The 22689-nt window shown below is 44.7% G+C and overlaps 1 protein-coding gene across 8 annotated transcripts in view; it reads left to right on the top strand.

The window, feature by feature from the left end:
- The first annotated feature begins 12557 nt into the window (after positions 1–12557).
- Positions 12558–22689, top strand: part of CTDSPL (CTD small phosphatase like) — a 107112-nt gene continuing 96980 nt past the window's right edge. For all 8 annotated transcript variants that reach the window (XR_005032040.2, XM_036921611.2, XM_036921617.2 and 5 more), the window contains exon 1: positions 12558–12771. Coding sequence is in view for 7 of the 8 variants with exons in the window: in XM_036921611.2 (XP_036777506.1) it covers positions 12693–12771 (79 nt within the window). In the remaining variant the exon portion in view is untranslated. The remainder of the gene's footprint in view (positions 12772–22689) is intronic.

The following is a 22689-nucleotide window of genomic DNA, read 5'->3' as shown; positions in this document are numbered from 1 at the left end:
TGAAATTCCTTATAAAAGTTCCAGCAAAGCACATTATAAGATCCTATGTAATCAATTACTCTTCTTGCTGCACTTATGCAAATAATCAAGCCAACTGTTAATTATTTTCTTAATCTGGACACTTCTAATAAAAATGAGGGTGATTTTAAAGTATTGTTTCAATAATGCAGTCTTATCTATACTAAATCCTAATACTAGTCATTGAGATGTAAACTCGATCCAGAATTCTAGTTTCCCCATGATACCTGGCTATGATTCTCAATTAGACTCTTCATATTTCTGGTTCTCATATTCAGCCATGCATTCTTAATCTCGTCAAGTTTGTCCTTCCAGAATGGAAAATCCAACTCCAGATGTTGCTACTTAACCTAATAACAATTTGTTCTATCTTGCCTAAAAGCTACAAAACTGCAAATAGTAATAGAAATGAAACCCAGAATAGAAGCGCCAACCTTCCGAGGCCCTCTCAACTGACCAGTGATGGAGACCTAGCTGCACCCTTTACTGCGCCCCCTCTCAGCATGAAGCAGCCAGAGCGGTCATCGCCCCTTTTCCCTAGCAGCAGCTAGAGTCTCTATCCGTAGAGAGGAGAATGAGACAGGGACCAGAGGCTTAGAATAAGGTGAGAGCCTCTGGAGAAAGCAAGGAAGGATATTTGCAGTCAGAGCAATGTAAAACTACATGCTAAGAACCGCCCCCCTACTAAAACTATGTTGAACATTAAGCTCTAGAATCATTCTTCAGAGAGATCAGTTAATGTTCCCCAGATAAAGAAGAGTAGCACATGTTTTATTACGCTAATTATTTGTAATAGTGTATAAGATTCACTTTAGCATACTAAAAGGCCCAGGCCTATGTGCTGTCTTTCCTCTTTCAGATCTGATGAGGTAGTTTTGCAAACTGAGCAACTAACTTAGCATGCAGACCCAGCTGTAGATGGCATAGCAAAAGGCAAGATTATTTAGTAAATAGACAATATCTCAGCCCACCTTGGGAGCTGAACCAGGCAGCCTTTTGATATGCTCCCAGACTAAGACTCCAGTATCCCAGAGAAAAATTAAGGCAGGAAATTCCTTATGTTAAGTTAATTTTTAATATTCAGAGAACACTTAACAAGTCCTTCCCCAAGGCTTTAAAGATAGTCCCCACCAGGATCACAGGAAGATGGCGGCGTGAGTAGTTCAGAGGAAATCTCCTCTCCAAAACATATATATTTATGAAAATATAATAAATACAACTATTCTTAAAAGAGACACCAGTGGATGCAGTACAACAGTCAGGATACATCTACATCTGTGAGAACTCAGCATCACACGAAGGGGGTAAGATACAAGCCACGGCCAGGCGGGACCCGAATGCTCCCCCACCCCAAAACCTGGCGGGAAGAAAGGAGTCGGAATGGGGTGGGAGTGAAAGCCTAGGACTGCTAAACAACCAGCTCTAGAAATCCACACCCAGAACGCAGACACAAGGTGCACGGGGTGCTGGATATTAGAGAAACGGAAAAGCAAAACCTGTGGGCAGGTCCCCGCAACTGGCGCCCTGAGACAAAAGAAAAGCAAGTGCTTTCTGCATGTCTTAAAGAGACAGGGACCCCATAGCTGGACGAAGTTGTCCCGGCAGCTGGGAATACCAGGGAAACTTAGGCGCCCTAAACGGAGGCAGTGCAGCTCTGAAGCCCCTCACAGCACTAAGCAGCCTGCCAGTCGTTCCTCCAACTGGCACAGACCCTGACACATGGGCCCAGTAACAGGAGAGTGGCAGCGGGCACCGGGGACAGCAGAACCGGAAGGAACCAAGAGCAGATCCGTGCGCCACAGGCGAGGCTTTTGCTAGCCCGCAGTGGCGTGACCGAACAGCCCGGGTGCGGCTCACGCACACTGCCGCAGTGAAGCCAGAGCCCAGTAGAAGACTGAGCGGAAGAGCCCCACGCGCACCTGCAGTGGAGCCAGAGGGAGCAGGCACGCTCCCAGCAGCCGACCAGAATCCCAGCAGCCAACCAGAATCCCAGCCCAATGCACAGCCGCCCAGGCCAGACCCAAAGGCCGCTGTTGCTACACAGCTGCCCGGCAGGGTTGCCGCTAGCATGGAGGAGTGCACCTGGCATGCCTGCCACTCTCTGCAGGGCTCCGCACTGCTCTGACGGATACCCCGCCCACAGCAGCTTAGGAGATTAACCCGGTGGCTGCTCCAGGAGTGCAGGTAGCCGTCACAGGCAGCGGAGAAGGGCAAGGCATCCAGCAAGCAGGAAAGGACTTTCTTCTCCCCAGATGACACACCTGCAACCTGCTTACTGCCACTGCTATCACCATGAAAAGGCAAAAAAATCTGGTCCAGTCCAAGATAGTTACACCTGAGGAAGGATCTGCAGAGGCAGACCGAACCAGTCTCCCTGAAAAAGAATTCAAAATAAAAATCATAAACATGAAGACAGAGCTGCAGAGAAATATGCAAGAGCTAAGGGATGAAGTCCAGAGGGAGATTACAGATGTCCAGAGGGAGATTACAGAAGTGAAACAAACTCTGGAACGATTTATAAGCAGAATGGATAAGATGCAAGAGGCCATTGATGGAATAGAAACCAGAGAACAGGAACGCATAGAAGCTGATGCAGAGAGAGATAAAAGGATCTCCAGGAATGAAACAATATTAAGAGAACTGTGTGACCAATCCAAAAGGAACAATATCCGCATTATAGGGGTATTAGAGGAAGAAGAGGGAGAAAAAGGGATAGAAAGTGTCTTTGAAGAAATAATTGCTGAGAACTTCCCCAAACTGGGGGAGGAAATAGTTGCTCAGACTACAGAGGCACATAGAACTACCAAGAGACAGGATCCAAAGAGGACAACACCAAGACACATAATAATTAAAATGGCAAAGATCAAGGACAGGGACAGAGTATTAAAGGCAGCCAGAGAGAGAAAAAAGGTCACCTACAAAGGAAAACCCATCAGGCTATCATCAGACTTCTCAACAGAAACCTTACAGGCCAGAAGAGAATGGCATGATATATTTAATGCAATGAAACAGAAGGGCCTTGAACCAAGGATACTGTATCCAGCACGATTATCATTTAAATATGAAGGAGGGATTAAACAATTCCCAGACAAGCAAAAGTTGAGGGAATTTGCCTCACACAAACCACGTCTACAGGGTATCTTAGAGGGACTGCTGTAGATGGGAGCACTCCTAAAAAGAGCACAGAACAAAACACCCAACATATGAAGAAGGGAGGAGGAGGAATAAGAAGGGAAAGAAATAATCATCAGACTGTGTTTATAACAGCTCAATTAGCGAGTGAGGTCAGACAGTAAGGTAGTAAAGAAGCTAACCATGAACCTTTGGTAACCATGAATCTAAAGCCTGCAATGGCAATAAGTACATATCTTTCAATAGTCACCCTAAATGTAAATGGACTGAATGCACCAATCAAACGACACAGAGTAATAGAATGGATAAAAAAGCAAGACCCATCTATATGCTGCTTACAAGAGACTCACCTCAAACCCAAAGACATGTACAGATAAAAAGTTGAGGGTTGGAGAAAGATATTTCATGCAAACAACAGAGAGAAAAAAGCTGGTGTTGCAATACTAGTATCAGACAAAATAGACTTCAAAATAAAGAAAGTAACAAGAGGTAAAGAAGGACATTACATAATGATAAAGGGCTCAGTCCAACAAGAGGATATAACCATTATAAACATATATGCACCCAATGCAGGAGCACCAATATATGTGAAACAAATACTAACAGAATTAAAGGAGGAAATAGAATGCAACGCATTCATTTTAGGAGACTTTAACACACCACTCACTCCAAAGGACAGATCCACCAGACAGAAAATAAGTAAGGACACAGAGGCACTGAACAACACGCTAGAACAGATGGACCTAATAGACATCTATAGAACTCTACATCCAAAAGCAACAGGATACACATTCTTCTCAAGTGCACATGGAACATTCTCCAGAATAGACCACATACTAGGCCACAAAAAGAACCTCAGTAAATTCCAAAAGATTGAAATCCTACCAGCCAACTTTTCAGACCACAAAGGTATAAAACTAGAAATAAATTGCACAAAGAAAGCAAAAAGGCTCACAAACACATGGAGGCTTAACAAAATGCTCCTAAATAATCAATGGATCAATGACCAAATCAAAATGGAGATCCAGCAATATATGGAAACAAATGACAACAATAACACAAAGCCCCAACTTCTGTGGACACAGCAAAAGCAGTCTTAAGAGGAAAGTATATAGCAATCCAGGCATATTTAAAGAAGAAAGAACATTCCCAAATGAATAGTCTAATGTCACAAATATCGAAATTGGAAAAAGAAGAACAAATGAGGCCTAAGGTCAGCAGACAGAGGGACATAATAAAGATCAGAGAATAAATAAATAAAATTGAGAAGAATAAAACAATAGAAAAAAATCAATGAAACCAAGAGCTGGTTCTTCGAGAAAATAAACAAAATAGATAAGCCTCTAGCCAGACTTATTAAGAGAAAAAGCGAGTCAACACACATCAACAGAATTAGAAACAAGAAAGGAAAAATCACGACAGACCCCAGAGAAATACAAAGAATTATTAGAGAATACTATGAAAACCTATATGCTAACAAGCTGGAAAACCTAGGAGAAATGGACAACTTCCTAGAAAAATACAACCTTCCAAGAAAGAAACAGAAAATCTAAACAGACCAATTACCAGCAACGAAATTGAAGCAGTAATAAAAAAAACTACCCAAGAGCAAAACCCCCAGGCCAGATGGATTTACCTCGGAATTTTATCAGACATACAGGGAAGACATAATACCCATTCTCCTTAAAGTTTTCCAAAAAATAGAAGAGGAGGGAATACTTCCAAACTCATTCTATGAAGCCAACATCACCCTAATACCAAAAGCAGGCAAAGACCCCACCAAATAAGAAAACTACAGACCAATATCCCTGATGAACGTAGATGCAAAAATACTCAACAAAATATTAGCAAACCGAATTCAAAAATACATCAAGAGGATCATATACCATGACCAAGTGGGATTCATCCCAGGGATGCAAGGATGGTACAATATTCGAAAATCCATCAACATCATCCACCACATCAACAAAAAGAAGGACAAAAACCACATGATCATCTCCATAGATACTGAAAAAGCATTCGACAAAATTCAACAACCATTCATGATAAAAACTCTCAACAAAATGGGCATAGAGGGCAAGCACCTCAACATAATAAAGACAATATATGATAAACCATCAGCCAACATCATACTGAACAGCGAGAGGCTGAAAGCTTTTCCTCTTGAGATCGGGAACAAGACAGGGATGCCCACTCTCCCCACTGTTATTCAACGTGGTACTGGAGGTCCTAGCCACGGCAATCAGACAAAACAAAGAAATACAAGGAGTCCAGATTGGTAAAGAAGAAGTCAAACTGTCAGTATTTGCAGATGACATGATATTGTACATAAAAAACCCTAAAGACTCCACTGCAAAACTACTAGAACTAATATCGGAATTCAGCAAAGTTGCAGGATACAAAATTAACACACAGAAATCGGTAGCTTTCCTATACACTAACAGTGAACTAATAGAAAGAGAAATCAGGAAAACAATTCCATTCACAATAGCATCAAAAAGAATAAAATACCTAGGAATAAACCTAACCAAGGAAGTGAAGGACCTATACCCTGAAAACTACAAGACACTCTTAAGAGAAATTAAAGAGGTCACTAACAAATGGAAACTCATCCCATGCTCCTGGCTAGGAAGAATTAATATCGTCAAAATGGCCATCCTGCCCAAAGCAATATACAGATTCGATGCAGTCCCTATGAAATTACCAACAGCATTCTTCAATGAACTAGAACAAATAGTTCAAAAATTCATATGGACCCATCAAAGACCCCGAATAGCCAACGCATTCCTGAGAAGGAAGAATAAAGTGGGGGGAATCTTGCTCCCCAACTTCAAGCTCTCCTACAAAGCCCCAGTAATCAAGACAATTTGGTACTGGCACAAGAAAAGAGCCAGAGACCAGTGGAACAGAATAGAGACTCCAGTCATTAACCCAAACATATATGGCCAATTAATATTTTATAAAGGAGCCATGGACATACAATAGGGAAATGACAGTCTCTTCAACAGATGGTGCCGGCAAAACTGGACAGCTACATGTAAGAGAATGAAACTGGATCACTGTCTAACCCCATACACAAAAGTAAACTCCAAATGGATCAAAGACCTGAATGTAAGTCATGAAACCATAAAACTCTTAGAAAAAAACATAGGCAAAAATCTCATGGACAGAAACATGAGTGACTTCTTCATGAACATATCTCCCCAGGCAAGGGAAACAAAGGCAAAAATGTACAAGTGGGACTATATCAAGCTAAAAAGCTTCTGTACAGCAAAGGACACCATCAATAGAACAAAAAGGTATCCTACAGTATGGAAGAACATATTCATAAATGACAGATCCAATAAAGAACTGATATCCAAAATATATAAAGAGCTCACACGCCTCAACAAACAAAAAGCTAATAATCCAATTAAAAAATGAGCAGAGGAGCTGAATAGACAGTTCTCTAAAGAAGAAATCCAGATTTAGGCACATGAAAAGATGCTCCACATCACTAATCATCAGAGAAATGCAAATTAAAACCACAATGAGATATCACCTCACACCAGTAAAGATCACCATCATCAAAAAGACAAACAACAACAAATGTTGGCAAGGTGGTGGAGAAAGGGGAACCCTCCTACACTGCTGGTGGGAATGTAAACTAGTTCAACCATTGTGGAAAGCAGTATGGAGGTTCCTCAGAATGCTCAAAATAGAAATACCATTTGACCCAGGAATTCCACTCCTAGGAATTTACCCCAAGAATGCAGCACTCCAGTTTGAAAAAGACAGATGCACCCCTATGTTTATTGCTGCACTATTTACAATAGCCAAGATATGGAAGCAACCTAAATGTCCATCAGTACATGAATGGATAAAGAAGATGTGGTACATATACACAATGGAATATTATGCAGCCATAAGAAAAAAACAGATCCTACCATTTGCAACAACATGGATGGAGCTAGAGGGTATTATGCTCAGTGAAATAAGCCAAGCTGAGAAGGACAAGTACCAAATGATTTCACTCATATGTGGAGTATAAGAACAAAGGAAAACTGAAGGAACAAAACAGCAGCAGAATCACAGAACCGAAGAATGGACTAATAGTTACCAAAGGGAAAGGGACTGGGGACAATGGGTGGGAAGGGAGGGATAAGGGCAGGGAAAAAGAAAGAGGGCATTATGATTAGCATGTATAGTGCGTGGGGGGCACGGGGAGGGCTGCGCAACACAGAGAAGACAAGTAGTGATTTTACAGCATCTTACTACACAGATGGACAGTGACTGTGAAGGGGTATGTGGGGGGGACTTGGTGAAGGGGGGAACCTAATAAACGTAGTGTTCTTTCTGTAATTGTAGATTAATGATAACAACAACAACAAAAAAGATAGTCCCCACCTTTTCGGACAGGCTCTAACACAAGACCTCAAATCCCTTACTCTCTCGAGCTCCACCCTCCTTCAATATGTAGATGATCTCCAGTGCAGTCCCTCCCTACAAACCTCTCAACCGGACACTATTCTCCTTTTAAATTTACTCTCAGAATACAGCTATAGGGTTTCACCCTGCAAAGTTCAGCTGTCTGCCGCTCAGGTCACATATCTGGGAGTTCAGCTCTCCCGCGCTACAAGGCCATTACCATAGACAGGAAAAACTTCTCCAAACCATACCCATTCCAAGCCATACACGGTAATCCTTTCCGCCAACTGCAGTTAAACTCCAGACTCTTCTCCACTGGATACACAACTCCCACCTTAAGCCGTTTGTCTCAGCTTATTCCCCTCCCACCAAATCTCCCACAGGTTCCTACTACTCCACCCTGACTGGCCCTCTTACTCTCCGCATTTCGCGGGGCTCATCTCCGCTTGCACTCATCACTGAAGGAGTTTCTGCCAGCAGAGTCCTAAGACCTCCCTTACAACCGCCATGCGTCATGCTTCAGGATTATTAACCCTGGTCTCAACACTTACTCTCTCACCAGACCTATCTTCCCAATGCCAGCCCTTTCTTCTCTTTCAGACTGTCCAAAAGATTGCACCATCAAGGATTCCCTTTGCCCTATAGGTCGCTTTTCTGCCTACACATATGTCCCCCGAAAATGCTATTAATTCAGCCACCCTATGTAAACATAGCAATCAGCTCAAATGCAAAAAATTTCTAACCAAACCTTTAACTAGCTTATATTACAGGATTACCAACCCCTCTCCAAAGACGATCATCCTTATTGAACCTGGAAAATGCCATCACCACTGCAGACCAAGGGCTCATCTGAAGATCGACCCCCATCAATACAAAAATGAACTTCATCGCCCCTAATCAGCAGGAAGCAGTTACTGAAGACTGACCTGCATCCCTTCCCAAATTCTCTACCACTAATAAAAAAGAAAAGGGAGGAATGTAAGAACATATAATTTATCCTCCTTTTGCCCCATGGTCCCAAGCACATAAGCCAGTGAGAATTATGCCTGGGCTTGCCTGGGGCTTGCTGGGCTTACCCCACCTTATCTCTAAACATCCCGACCCTCCCCAAGCAACAGGCCAAGCCGATCTGCCACAATAAAAGGCACCACGCTGCTGCCCTCTGTCTCTCTCTCTCTGCTGCCCTCTCTCTCTCTGTCCCCCTGCTCTCCCTGCTCTCTCCCTCTCTCTCTCTGCTGCTCACCTCCCTCTCTCTCCCCCCACCCCCCTCTGGGGTAGCCACTCTCTCCTTCAGATAATAAAGTCTCTTGCATGGGCCCGTGTCTCCTGAGTCATTCTTGGTAAGGAGGGTCGCAGTGAGATACCCTTTCACTGTCCAGATCCCCTTAGATCCCTTTTACTGTTTCTGGACTTCCCTCTCTGGGGCTTGATGTGTTCAGATGGGCTAGTAACTGTTCTCAGGCCCCAGGGCTGCTTTGCTCCCATTCCCAGAGAGCCCAAAGTTCAAGAGAGCTTAAGGCCCCCACAGGACAGCACTCAGCTACAACTGACTTGTGAAAGCATGATAACCCAGCTCCCGAACCCTCACTTTGGACAACCCTGAGATCCTGTGTCTAGAACAAAATCTAGCACATAAAAAATATTTGTTGAAAGAACAAATGCAGCTAAATTTATCAATCTTATCATCTGTAATTTCTGGAGTTTTTGTCACTCTTAGGCCTTTCCTACCCAAGATCAAAAAAAATATTCACCCGTATTTGTTCTGGTATATTTACTTATTTGTGAATTTTTAATAATTATTTGATCCATCTTGATATACTGTAAGCACCAAGGTAAGTATGTATTTTCTCCTCATGGCTAATCAGTTGTCCCAATAGCAACTCTTGAATCTGTCCTTCATCTGTAAAACAAAAAGAATATCTTGTCTAAGACTTGTACACTGAGGTATTATGCAGTCATTTATAATGGAAATTACAATGATTATGCCACCATTTAGAAAAAAATGCTCACCTTGTTATAACCATGATTTTTTTATGGCTACATAAAAATCATGTCAACATATGGATAAGGACAGAGAGAAATGGAGGAAAACTGATTTAAGGAGACTGATAGGGCTTTGGGTGACGTTTTTCTTTGATTTGTATTAATATTCACAAAATAAATAATAAATTGAAACTAAATGAACAGAATATGGAGGACAAGAAGGATTTAAAAGCAGCAAGCTGTTTTCTTGCTTAAGCCTGAGACAAAGACTTCGGTGAAAGTAAGACAAAGACTCTGTGTGTGTGTGTGTGTGTGTGTGTGTGTGTGTGTGTGTGTGAGTTGGAGGTGATCTCAGGAAGTTGAGAATTATAAAGGATGCAGGTAAGGGACAACTTATTGCGTGTGTGTGTGTGTGTGTGTGTGTGTGTGAGTTGGAGGTGATCTCAGGAAGTTGAGAATTATAAAGGATGCAGGTAAGGGACAACTTACTGCGTCATTATTATAGGAAAGGTCATGGAAATCCGTGTATGAAAACCACTTCCTTTAGTGATGTACTCCTGAGCTCTGTGCTCCTCCCCAGCATCAGCTAAGTCCCTCTTAGCTGCTAAGAGCAGAACCTCTGCAAGTCCACCACCCAAAAGGAATCCAGGTGTCAAGCACGTGTGTGAGTCCATATGCTTCCTTCCCCTGCCGCTGTGTAATGGGATGCCTCATTAACCAGGTAGTAGGGATGCTATCTCTGTGGTTAAGTACTAATTGTAGGAGAACCATATCTTTCCACATAGCTGTATCTGGAAGATCCCCCTCTGACTTCTCAGAATTCAGTCATTTTTGAAAATTGAATACAGAGAATGTTTTAATTCATCAGGCCCTGGACCAGCCATACTCTCATAACAAATGTGAAGAGTATTGGAAGTGTGGACAAGGAAGCCATGGGTGTCCTGGGGGCCCTAATCAGGTCTGTGTACTTGGGAGGGTTAGGCAGGACATGTCCTGGGGCCTGGGCAACTTAGAGCCGGGCATGCCTTCCTAACCAAACTTCACTCCACCTTCATGGCTCGGCTGCCCCCAGGGAATTCACTGGGATTCCAAAGGTTCCATTTGGGGGTCAGCTATTCATGAGTGAACACACTCCAAGGCAACTGGTACCAGGGCCCACACACACACACAGCAAGGATGTTGTCACCTAAGATGCTGGGTTTGGGGACAAAACACCCATAGCCTGCCTAACTGCCTTTTACAGCAGCTCCTCTGCAATGCTTTCCCACCTGACTGGGCCACAGGAACCGGGTCCTGGCCGGGTCTCCCACTCTCGGGCTCTCCCTGGGCTCCATCCCTTACACAGACCAGCCCGTCTGCGGGCTGCCCCGTCAGGGGCGCTTTTAGCGGTGTCCTTTGAAACCGGAGGGTCTCGCTGAGTCCTCCGGTGAGGAGGCGACCGAGCCCAGGGCTTCCAGTATCCAGGCAATCCGAGAAGTGAAATGACCTGCGGGCCACACCGCCTTTAAGCACCCACCGGCTGGTCCTGCCACAAGGCCTGAAACGCGCGCGCAGCGATGCGCGGGGATGAGGAGCGCTCGGCGCTGCAGGGTGCTCACGCAGCCGGCCCGTCTACGTTGTGCTCCGCAGGCCCTCCCAAATCCTCCTGATTGGCGGGGGGCGCGCGCGAGGGCTCCAGCCCCGCCCCCTCACTACCCTCCAGCCCCGCCCCCTTGGCGTACAGGCCTGTGGGTCTGGTTTCCAAGTTGGAGCAGAGAGGCGCGGGCGCGGAAGGGCTCCGGCCTTGAGGCTGAGGGGCGCTTTCCCGTCATGCTCGCGCTCCGGCCCTCGCTCCGGGCCTAACGGAAGCACAGTCCCTGGCCACCGCGGCCGCCTTTGGCGCCTTCCTCTCCTCAGCTCTCGACCGGCATTCCGACCCCTTATTGCAGAGCGCCCGGAAGCGGCAATGCCCCAGCCCCTCGACGCCGACTACGCGTGCCGGGAGGTGGGTCCTGGGACCGGCCGCCTGGCACCCGGCTCTTGGCCCAACGCCGATGCGTTCCGCCGACGCCCCACGCTGGAGCCTCCTCCGGGCGCAGACGCCCTTCGTGACCCGCTCGCTCCCGGGCCCCTCCCCCCGGCCCCCCAGGATTCCTCACACTCTGGGGCGCCTCCGCCGCCCCGCGCCCCCGAGCGCTTACACTCAGCCGGGGACCATTACGCGGGCCGCCGCGGCGTGAGGGCCCACGCAGCAGCTTAGGCTCCGCACACCGCTGCCTGGCGCGCCTCCGACTCCGGTTCCCGCTCCAGGGAGCCCCTCTCCCTGCACATTCCGCAGGATACCCTGGCGGGACCTCCCTCCCCATCTACCGCATATTCTTCCCAGGACACATCCGTCCCCAGGCAGTCCTCGCTCCCGCAGCCCTGCGATCCCGCCTCCGCCCAGAGCCCCACACCGCACGCCCCTCTGCCGGGTCCCCGCGCCTCCTCTCACACCCCTCTTTCCCAGCTCCCTGACACTCCCAGGCCCCTCACCCCCTCCCTCACTTTCCCGACTCCCTGAGGCCACCCAGGTCCCTCACCCACCCCTCTTTCCCGGCTCCCCACCAGGCCCCTCACCCACTCACTTTCCGGGCTTCCTGACTACCCCCCCCCCCAGGCCCTCACGTCGGCAGGGGGTCGCCCGGGCTGCCCAGGCCCCGGCGCGTGCCCCTCCCGCCCCCACTCACCGCCTCCGCTCACCCCACACCCCTCTCCCCGAGCGAACGGGCCGCACCGGCAGCTCCCGGGCCGGGACACACCCACCCGCCCGCCTCCCTCTTTCCCTCTCCCGCTCCCGCCCTCCCGCCCTCGCTCTTCGCTCGCTCCTTCCCCCGCGCCCGCGCCCGCTTCCCGCGGCGCCTGGCCTCGCGCTCCGCCTCCCGTGCGCGGCTCTCCCGGGCGCGGCTCCGGGTTCATGGTGACGAGGCGGCGGCCGCTCCAGCCCAGCGGCGGCGGCGGGAGCGGGGGCGCGGGCCGCCTCTCCCAGAGCGCGGGGCCGGGCGGCGGGCGCGCCCAGGCGGCGGCGGCGAGCGCCCCCCCGGCCCGCGGCCCCGCGCGCCCCCCGCGCCGCGCCCCCGTGCGCCTGGCCTGCGGGGGGCCGGGCGGCCGACTGGCCGCCGCGCCGCGCACCCATGGACGGCCCGGCCATCATCACCCAGGTGACCAACCCTAAGGAGGACGAGGGCCGGGTGTCCGGCGCAGGCGAGAAAGGTAAGAAGCGGCCGAGGACACTCCGAGGGGAGTCGGGCGAGCAGGCGGCGCGGGGGGTTGCTCGCGGGGGCCTGGGACGGGGACCCTGGGGCTGCGAGTTGGTGTTTGCACTCACGCCACAGAGAACTTGTGAGCGGGTGTGTTCCTGGCAGGCTGTGAGTGCGTGTGCCCAGTAGTTTTGCGCGTGCACGAGCTTGTGGGGTGTGTGTGCACTGGCAGTAAGAGTGCGAGTGTGCTGGGCACTGACGGTTGTGAGGGTGCAAGTGTGCGTTTGACATGTCTCACGTGTGCACACGCCAACGGAGACGTGGTGAGAGTACGTGTGCGCGCATCAGCGGCTGTGAGTGTGGGAAGGACTCGTGTGGGGGCTTGCGTGTACCTGACCAAAGCCGTGCAGTGTGTGTGCACGCGCGTGTGCCAGCATGAACATGAGCCCAGCCCGCAGAGGTTGTGTGCAAGTTCACCCCTGATGGAGTTTGTGTGATTGTGTGCCTACACCAACCAGTCCGGGATGCTGTGCGCTTGTGCCCTCACGACGGCCATGCGTGTGTCCGTGTGCCTGGCCGTGAGCCGGCGTGTTCACCAGGCAGGAAGGCAGTGTGCCGCGTGTGCTCAGTTGGTTTTTCAAGTGCTGGGAGCCGTGTTGAGCCACCCCCCGCCTCCTTCTCTTTGCTGTCCTGATGGTCCCAGACAATTGGGAGCACCTGCAGGGCCTGGCCCTCACTCGGCCCTTTTAGTGAGCCTCGTGGGTGCCAGGTGTGCCCCTTCCCAGAGCTCAGGCACTGTGCTGCAATGCCTGGTTTGATTTTGGCCCCATCACCCACTTGTGTTTCCTTCTTGCTCTTTCTCGCTCCCCTCTCTGAGATTTGGTGTCCCTCTTCCTCATGTGCAGGCTTACTGACCTTTTAATGAGCAGTCCTGAGGCTTGGACACTGTTTTGAAGGGCTGAGGTATCTGGCTTGATTTGTTCTCGTGGTTAAAGCTTGCCTCACTCTCTTCTTGCTATGCCTGCCTCCCAAAAACACCTGCATCCACGACAGGAGCAGTCACCCAGGACCCCCACCCTCCCTAAGCCTGGCCTGGCTACAGCCAACTTTGGGAAAGAGTCCGATTTCTTTCCCTGTGTTATACTTGCTGTGCCCTTGGGGTGAGGGGTACAACCCCAGAGCAAGTGGGGTGGGGTGGGGGGAACACTCCACTGCCTCCCTGTGAACAGGGCTTGCCAACTAGGAAAATGCAAAAAACCACCACAGATAGGTACTCTTAGATTGGGTATTTGTCTACTCATTTCCACTTTTGTAGACCATAAACACTGGGTAACTGCATATTTGTTTTCCTTTATGGAAATTAGAATTCAACCCCATTTTTCTGTGCCTCATTAACTGGCTAAAAAATTCTGCAGAAGGGTGGCTCCAAGTGAAACTCCGTCTCCCTGGGGCCGAAGTGGGCAGCAGAGGGTGGTCTGGCCTTCCTGCCAGGGGCTGGCAGTTCTGGAGGCCCTGGCCTGTGGGCTCTGGGCTGGGTGTGTCCCCTCCGGGTAGAGTTAGCCAGAGGCATCCAGGCTGTCTGATGCCTGCACCCCTCAGCCCGGTGGGGTGAGTGCTTTGTGTGCCAGAGAGGTGAGAGGGTGGCATAAAAGCAAGGAAATGTTTATCAGGGCATAGCCCCCTGCCTTCCCACCTGGCTCCAGGAGCACAAGCCTCCCCAACTTTCTCTTTTCCTCTAGCCTCTGGGCTTTTTGGATAGAGTCAATCTATCCAAAATCCGAACCATGTACAAATACTTAAGAACAGTGCTTGCTTTTGGGCAATCTTTTACTGTCCTTAACAGCTTGTTTTGTTTGTTTTCAGTGTCAGGTTGGTTGATTGTTAACAGGTTAGAGGAATTCTTTGCCTGCTGTTTGGGTGGGGTGGCTAGCTAGTAGGTTCTTCTCACTGAAGCATTAAAACAGTACTTGATTTATTTTTCGACTTTAAGAAAACAGAAGTAATTTTGGTTAACTCCAGTGTTCCAATAAACTTTAAAGCCAGACTTTGGAACAGCTCCTTCAGATTCATAAACCACTAAACAGCTTCCACAAGGTTTCTGGCTTTAAGTATGTTGATGTATTTATAATATATCTTACATAGTTTTAATTTTAAGTAATCAGTCTTTTTCCTTTTAAATATGGGGCCTAGAATGTTAAGTTTTCATGGAGGGAAGAAATTACTGATTTTTAAAGATTACATTTACCATTTTTTCTGTAAAATAGGAATAATGACAACTGCCTCTTGCGTTTGATGTGAGAGTTAAAGAGATGATGCTCGCTAAGGACTCTGCCTGGTTCACCAGTGTGTCACTGTTCCATTGGACCTTTCCTTAGGTGTAGATTTGCAAACGAAGTGCTGAGCATGGACTGTGGTGGTTTGCATGGGTTGAATTACTTCTTGACTCTGTGTCATGGTGGTGCACCAAGTGGTGCACCCCTGGGAGATGACTGTTATGAATGTCACTGTTAGCCTGACCTATCACAAAAGCTTTCTTTCTTAATTATTGGATGGACAGTGTAAAGATGCAGAGACACATCTTCTGTAAGTTTAATGAAGCCTGCTTTGCTATCTGGAAATTTATTTAATCTGACAAATCAAGAAAAAGTCAAGTAATACAGTAGAAAAGTGGGCAAGAGCTATGAACAAGATCAGAGAGCAGGAAATCTTTCCGACGCATGTATGACATAACATTCCACTTCATATGAAACATTTTCCTGCATCTGCAGGTTAAACAGCTAAATGACAACATTCAAAGTAAACACAAGTTTTGGGAAATGTATGCTCTTACAGACTTTTGTGAGAGAATGAAGGGAGGACAGACTTTTTAGAGGGTAATTTAGTGCTAAATCACTTAGGAGCTCATTTGGCGGCAAGTAACAGAAAACCAGGCTGATACTGTGACTTAAAGAAATAGGAATTTGCTCTTCTCACCTAACAAGCAATCCGGAGGCAGCCTACTGCTGGCTCTCATGCAGCTCACTGATACCAAGGGTGACATGACCACGATTCTCTTTGGCTCTCCTTCCTGTTGTAATGTGGCTGCCACCTTCAGAGCAGGGGAGAGGAACTGTGCCATCTATTCCCTTTTCCTGGAAAACAAAGACATGCCTAGGGACCACTCCGCAAACTTACTGATGTTTAATTGGCCGGAACTGGGTCACATGGCCACCCCTAGCTGCAGGCTTTTCCAAAATCCTTGTGGGAGGTAGGACAGAAGATGGTGAGTGGAAATGGGTGGGAATAGGTGTTGGTTCAGCCAATTAACTCTACTGGCCACCTTCAAAGCCATAGTTCTGCTTCTCCGTTTCCCTCCTAGGTGCTCAAAGAAACGTGTACGAGGATTTTCACTGTTGGATTACTTGCAATAACAAACATTCCATTCTGAGTAACTTTTTTGTAAGATAAGAAACTTAGGTTCAGTTTTTTGCCTCTGGGTGTTGGATCGCTGCAGCCACATTTGTTGGAAGGGCTGTCTTTCCTCCTGAATCTCTTTTGCATCTCTGTCAAAACTCGGCTCAGCATATTTGTGCAGTTCTCTTTCTGGGTTCTTTATTTTATTTGACTGATCTGTGTGTCTCTCCCTCTGCCTCTATCACTCAGTCTTGATTACTGTAGCTATCTATGTATTAAGTCTTAAAATAGCATAGACTGATTCCTCCAACTTTTGTTATTTTTCAGAATTTTTTTAGCTGTTCTACTTAATGTTGTCTTTCTATGTAAGTTTTATAATAACCTTGTCTGTGTCTACATAAAATCTTGCTAAGATTTTGATAGGAATTGAATTAAACCTGTATATCAGTCTGGGGAGAACTGACATCTGTACTGTGTTGAGTCTTCCAATCCATGAGTACAGTATGCCTCTCCATTTATTTAGATATTCTTTGATTCTTTCATCAGGTTGTATAATTTTCAGCATGTGAGTCCTATTAATATTTTGCTAGATTTACATCTATGTGTTTCCTTTTTTTGAGTGTATCATTTAAAAAATTTTGATGTCCAAGTATTTTAGTATATAAAAATATAATCGATTTTTGTATATTTTTCTTGTATCCTGTGACCTAGCTGAACTCACATACTAGTTATAAGAGGCTTTGTAGGTTTCTTGTTGGTTCATCAAATAAGAACTTATATTTCTTTATTTCTGACTTATATGCTTTTTATTTGTTTTTTGTGCTTTATTGCACTGACCCAGAAGTATGTTGAATAAGAAGGGGGAGAATGGACATCCTTGCTTTGTTCCTGACGGAAACATTCAGTCTTCTACCATTCATATAAAGTCATCTCTGAGTTTTTTTGTGTATGTCTTTGTCAGGTTGAAGAAGTTCTCCTCTATTCCAATTTTTCTGATTGTTTTTATCAAGAATGAATGTCAAATTTTGTCATACCCTTTTTCTGCATCAACTGATATGGTCATGTGAGTTTTTGTCCTTAAGTCTGTTAATGTGGTAGATTACATTAATAGACTTTTGGATATTGAACCAGCCTTCACCTCTAGAATAAACCTCATGGTTGTGGTATAATTCTTTTTATATATTGGTGAATTCTATTTGCAAATATTTTCTTAAGGATATTTACATCTATTCATAAGTGGTATTGTTCTTTAATTTTACTTGTATTGTCTTTAACAAGTTTGGTATCAGCTTCATAAATTGGGAAGTGTTCTCTCTTTTCTGGAGAGATTGTGTAGAATAGGTGTTAATTTTCTAGTGAAATCATATGTGCCTGGAGATTTCTTTTTGGGGGGAGTTTTTTACTACAAGTTCATTTGCTCAATTTCTGTAACAGATACAGAGCTACTTAAATTATCTCTTTTGTATTGGGTAAGTTGTAGTTTTTGTTTCAAGATTTGACCCATTTCATTTAAGTTGTTAAATAGTTGGTTGAGCTGTTCACAGCATTATTCTCTTACTACCTATTTGATGCTCACATAATCTGAAGCGACATTCCCTATTTCATCCCTGAATTGGTGACTTGTGTCTTGTCTTCCATCTTGGTTTTTTTTGTCAGTCCTGCTAGAGGTTTTGCAATTTTCTTGATCTTTACAAAGAGCCAGCTCTTTGCTTCATTGGTTTTCTCTGTTCCTTTCTTTATTATTTCCTTCCTTCTGCTTGATTGGGGTTTATTTTGCTCTTTTTCTAGGCTCTTGGAGGAGAACTTATGGATTTCTTTTAGACTTTTCCTTTTTCCTAATACATGCAATTAGTCTAACAAGTTTTTCTCTTAGCACTGCTTTTGCATTGTCCCACAAATGTCATGTTAAACTTTCATTTTCACTTAGTTCAGTATATTTTTTTTAAAAATAGACTTTATTTTTTGGAGAAGGTTCACAGCAATAATGAATGGAAAGTGGAGAGTTTTCCCTGTAATGCTGAGCTCACACATGCACAGCCTCCCCACACTATCAATATCCTTCACCAAAGTTGTACATTTATTTATTATAATTGATGAACTTAAATTAACACACAGTTATCACCCAAAGTCCACAGTTTTACATTATGGTTCACTCTTGGTGTTGTGTCTATTAGGGGCTTTGACAAATGTATAATGACATGTATCCATCATTATAGTATCATACAGAATCATTTCAGTGCCCTAAAAATCCTCTGTGTTCTACTGTTCATTTCTCCTTCCCTAGTAACCCCTGGCAACCACTGATCTTTTTACTGCCTCCAGCTGCCTTTTCCAGTGTCTTACAGTTGGAATCATACAGTATGTAGCCTTTTCAGATTGGCTTCTGTCACTTTGTATGCATTTATGGTTCCTCCGTGACTTTTTTGTAACTTAATAGCTCATTTTTTTTCTAGTGCTGAATGATATTCCATTGTATGGATGCACCATGGTTTGAACATTCACCTACTGAAGGACATCTTGGTTGCCTCCACATTTTAGTAATTATGAATAAAGCTGCTGTAAACATGTATGTGCAGGTTTTCCTGTAGACAAGTTTTCAGCTCAGTTGGGTAAATGCCCAGGAGTGCCACTGCTGTATTGTGTGGTAAAAATATTTTATTTTTGTAAGAAATTGCTAAACTGTCTTCCAAAGAGGCCAAACCATCTTTAGTTTTCAGTTTAGTTATGATATGTCTTGGGGTGGATTTCTTCGGGTTATCCTATTTTAAATTCATTCAGTTTCTTGAATTTGTAGTGTTAAGTCTCTTGCCAAATTTAGGAAGTTTCCAGCCATTCTTTTCTCCAGTACCTTTTCAGCAATGCCCTTTCTCTTCCCCTTCTGGAATTATGATGCAAATATTAGATTCAGTCCCACAGATTTCTCAATACTATTCTTTTTTTTTTCAGTCTTTTCTTTCTGTGATTCAGATTGGGTAATTCCTTTTGTTCTATCATCAGGTTCATTTATTTGTTCCTAGTCCCCTTCATTCTGCTATTAAGGTCACCCACTGAGCTTTTACTTTTTTGTATCTTTTAGTTCTAAATTTCCCATTTAGTTTTCCTTTATATCTTACATTTTTTTCCTAAGGCTTTCTATATTCTTCATTTGTTTTAAATGTGTTCCTAATTGCTTTTATCATGGCTGCTTTAAAATCTTTGTGAGGTAAGTGTAACATCTCTGTCATCTTGGTGTTGGCATCTATTGATTTGTCTTTTTTTCATTCAGTTTGACATTTTTCTGGTTCTTGGTATAGCAAGTGCATTTTTGTACTATGCTGTGAGACACTGGACCTTATTTAAACCTTCTGTTCTGGTTGGTTTTCTCTGACACTGCTCTAGCAGAGAAGGGGAGCACTACCTTGTTACTGCCAGATGGAGGTAGAAGTCCAGGATCTCCACTTGGCCTCTTGCCATACTGCTGGGCAGAACAGGGGATTTTAGCTCCCACATGGTCTCTACTGAAATGCAGTGTGAGTGGTCTCATTACCACTGGGTGATGGTCAAAGCCCTGAAACTCTTCCTTTGCCTCCTCTGACACCACCCCAGTGTGGTGGGGAAGGGTACTTCATTACTGCTGGGGAGGAATCGAAGTCCAAGGTGGCCATGTGGTCTCCACTGACACCTCTGGGAATTGGGGGGACTCATTACCAGCTGTCAAGGATGAAAGCCTACTTCCTACCTGGCCTTCCCCAGTACTGCCCCAGCAGGGGTAGTAGACTACCTCCTTCCATTCTACTGAGGGTGAATTCTGGGTACCCATCAGATTTTGAAGGCATGGGTAAAGTTGGGGCCACAGTGTAGGTGTGTGTGTGTGCTTGGGGGAGTCAGCTGTCATAGATTATCCCTTTTCTGGTCCTTTGGTTATAAAGAGTAGGCTTTTGAGGGGGCTCTTTTTGTCTACAGCTATGTCCAGCTTCTATCTCCAGCTTCTTCAGCTCCAAGTCTGGACTCTATGAGGCAAAAAGAAAACCTGGGATCACTGCCTTGTCAGTTTACATCTCAAAGTCCCTCACTGGTTGGCTTTCTTCTCTTCGCCTTTCAGAGTCTTCTTATACCTGCTTTATAAACAATGTCCAGAGTTTTTAATTGTAATTAGTGGATGGAACAGGAAGAAATATGTCTACTCCATCTTCCTGGAGGCAGCAATCTCCTGATTAGCTTTTAGTCCTATCTAAGTGTTTTAAGGAAGACTGGAGTTGGAAAGTTGTCATTTTAAAGGTTTGTTTCAACATTGTGCTAATGACTGATGTAAGAGTCATATTGAGTTAGAGCTTTGAGAATCTCGATTGTCACCTGAAAAGAGAAATGATAATGAATTCAATGTGAAATCAAGTCTAGATCAGGAGAGCTTCAGTGTTTAACCAACTTTTGTTTAACCAACCTTAAAAGAATACATTCAGTAAGTGTGGTCATAACACTAAAATTTAAGATCACAATTCATGAGTATCCTGATTTAAATGTATTTCTTGACCTAATAATCTGTTTGATTGGCAAGCATGTTTAAACCTGTATCTTGTCTTTCATTTTATTTCTCAATTAAGAAAGCATCCATTTAAGTAAATACAAATATCCTCTTGGGGTCAACACAAAGAAGCTTATCTCCAGATGTAACACTCATTACCACCAGACAGGGTTCGTTGCCCAGTGATCGGAAAAGCCTGCTTCCAGTCGGGTCTTAGGTCTTAGGGCTTCAGAAACTTGCTCCAGGCTGTACTTGACTGGAGTGCCCCACATTGGAGGGGAATCCATTTGAAATAGAAGGACTGGATTTTCAGGAGGGACCACACAGCTCCAAGTTGAATTCTGAGGGAGGGAGGAAGGGAGGAAAGTATTATTTATCTATCTGTCCTCCAGTTTTACTGGTATATAATTGGCATACAACACCTTATGTTTAATGACAGCACAATAACTTGATATATGTGTGTATTGAGAGATGATTACCACAATAAGTTTAGGTTACGTCCGTCACCTCATACAGTTACCCCCATACAATTTTTTCCTTATAATGAGAACTTTTAGGATTTACTCTGTTAGCAACTTTCACATATGCCATACAACAGTGTTAACTGTAGTCATCCTTGGTACTTACTTAATAACTGGGAGTTTGTATTTTATGAACATCTTTACCCAGTTCCCATACTCTACACTCCCTGCCTCTAGCAACTACAAATCTGATCCCTTTTCTGTGATTTCCTTTTTTTAGATTCCACATGTAAGTAAGATCATATGGTATTTGTCTTTCTCTGTCTGATTTATTTCACTTGGCAAAGCTCCCTTAAGATCCATCCATATTGTCACAAATGGCAGGGTTTCCTTCTTTTTTATGACTGAATAATATTCCATTGTATATATGTACCTCATCTTTATGCATTCATCCATCAGTGGACATTTTGGTTGTTGCCTCATCTTTGGTATTGTAAATAATGTTGCAATAAACATGAGGGTACAGGTACCTCCTTGAGATAGTAATTTGATTTTGTTTCCTTCAAATATATGCCTAGAAGTAAGATAAATGGCTTTTTCTTTTCCAGTGATGTTCTGAGTAGTGGAAGGGGGAGTACATGACAGTACCAGTTGGGTTCCTGGGTCCTTTTATCCAGAACAGCAAAAGTCAGGAGTAAGGAAACACACTGGTCACAAGTGATTCTAGATTTAAATATGCATATATATATATATACATATATATACATTTTTTTCCCCTTGCTTTGACAGCAAGGTCAGCAGCATATAGCTACTAAAAAGGGAATGTAAGGATTCTCTCAGGTAATGTTAAAGGTTTAGTATATACCTTAGAACTTATTTTCTGGATTTTAAATATTGATTCATCAACACAATTAAGGTCAGTAGTTTTAATTACCTATCCTTCTTTTAAAAAGCTACTTTCTTCAAATAGTTTCTTTCCTTTAGTCTTTTAATGTATACTTCCCTATTTTTTAAAAAATGAGAATGCATATTCAAAATAAAATCAAGCAAGTGTCTGCCTTTATGGGTCTGAAATAACATCGCATAATGGAGCAAAGGTTTAGGAACTGCTTGTAGCACTGGGTTGGAATGTGGATGTTTGTGTATTTGGGATCAAGACTGAGAACATTGGTGGCATCATTCTCTGAAACCAGGGTATAATAAACAGTGGTCTTTATGGATACTAAAGATTAGGTAATCACCTAACTAATAGCTCATTTTGGTTCTGAGTAGCTGCTTCAAGTTAAAAACTGAAAGCTTTCTTTGTAATTATAATTTGTATTAAGACTATTTGCCAAAATGTTTTAAAATCCCAGTACTTGGGGCGCTTTAAAAACTAAAGAGAATTGGCTTAACATTTGATGACTGATATTATTCTTACCTTTCAAAATTAGTGTTTAACCTAAGCTTTCAGTGTTTCAGGGTATCTTGTAGAACATGGCTTGGATAACTGCGGCCTTTTAGTACAAGGGAGAAGTCAAGTATTCCAGTAAGAATTCATACAGTACTTTTAAGTTGTGTGTATTATCTCCCTCTG

Source organism: Manis pentadactyla, chromosome 14 (genome assembly GCF_030020395.1).
Source record: "Manis pentadactyla isolate mManPen7 chromosome 14, mManPen7.hap1, whole genome shotgun sequence".
Lineage (NCBI taxonomy): Eukaryota > Metazoa > Chordata > Mammalia > Pholidota > Manidae > Manis > Manis pentadactyla.
Note: the sequence above shows the minus strand (reverse complement) of the source record. Positions and strands in the feature narration are given on the sequence as shown.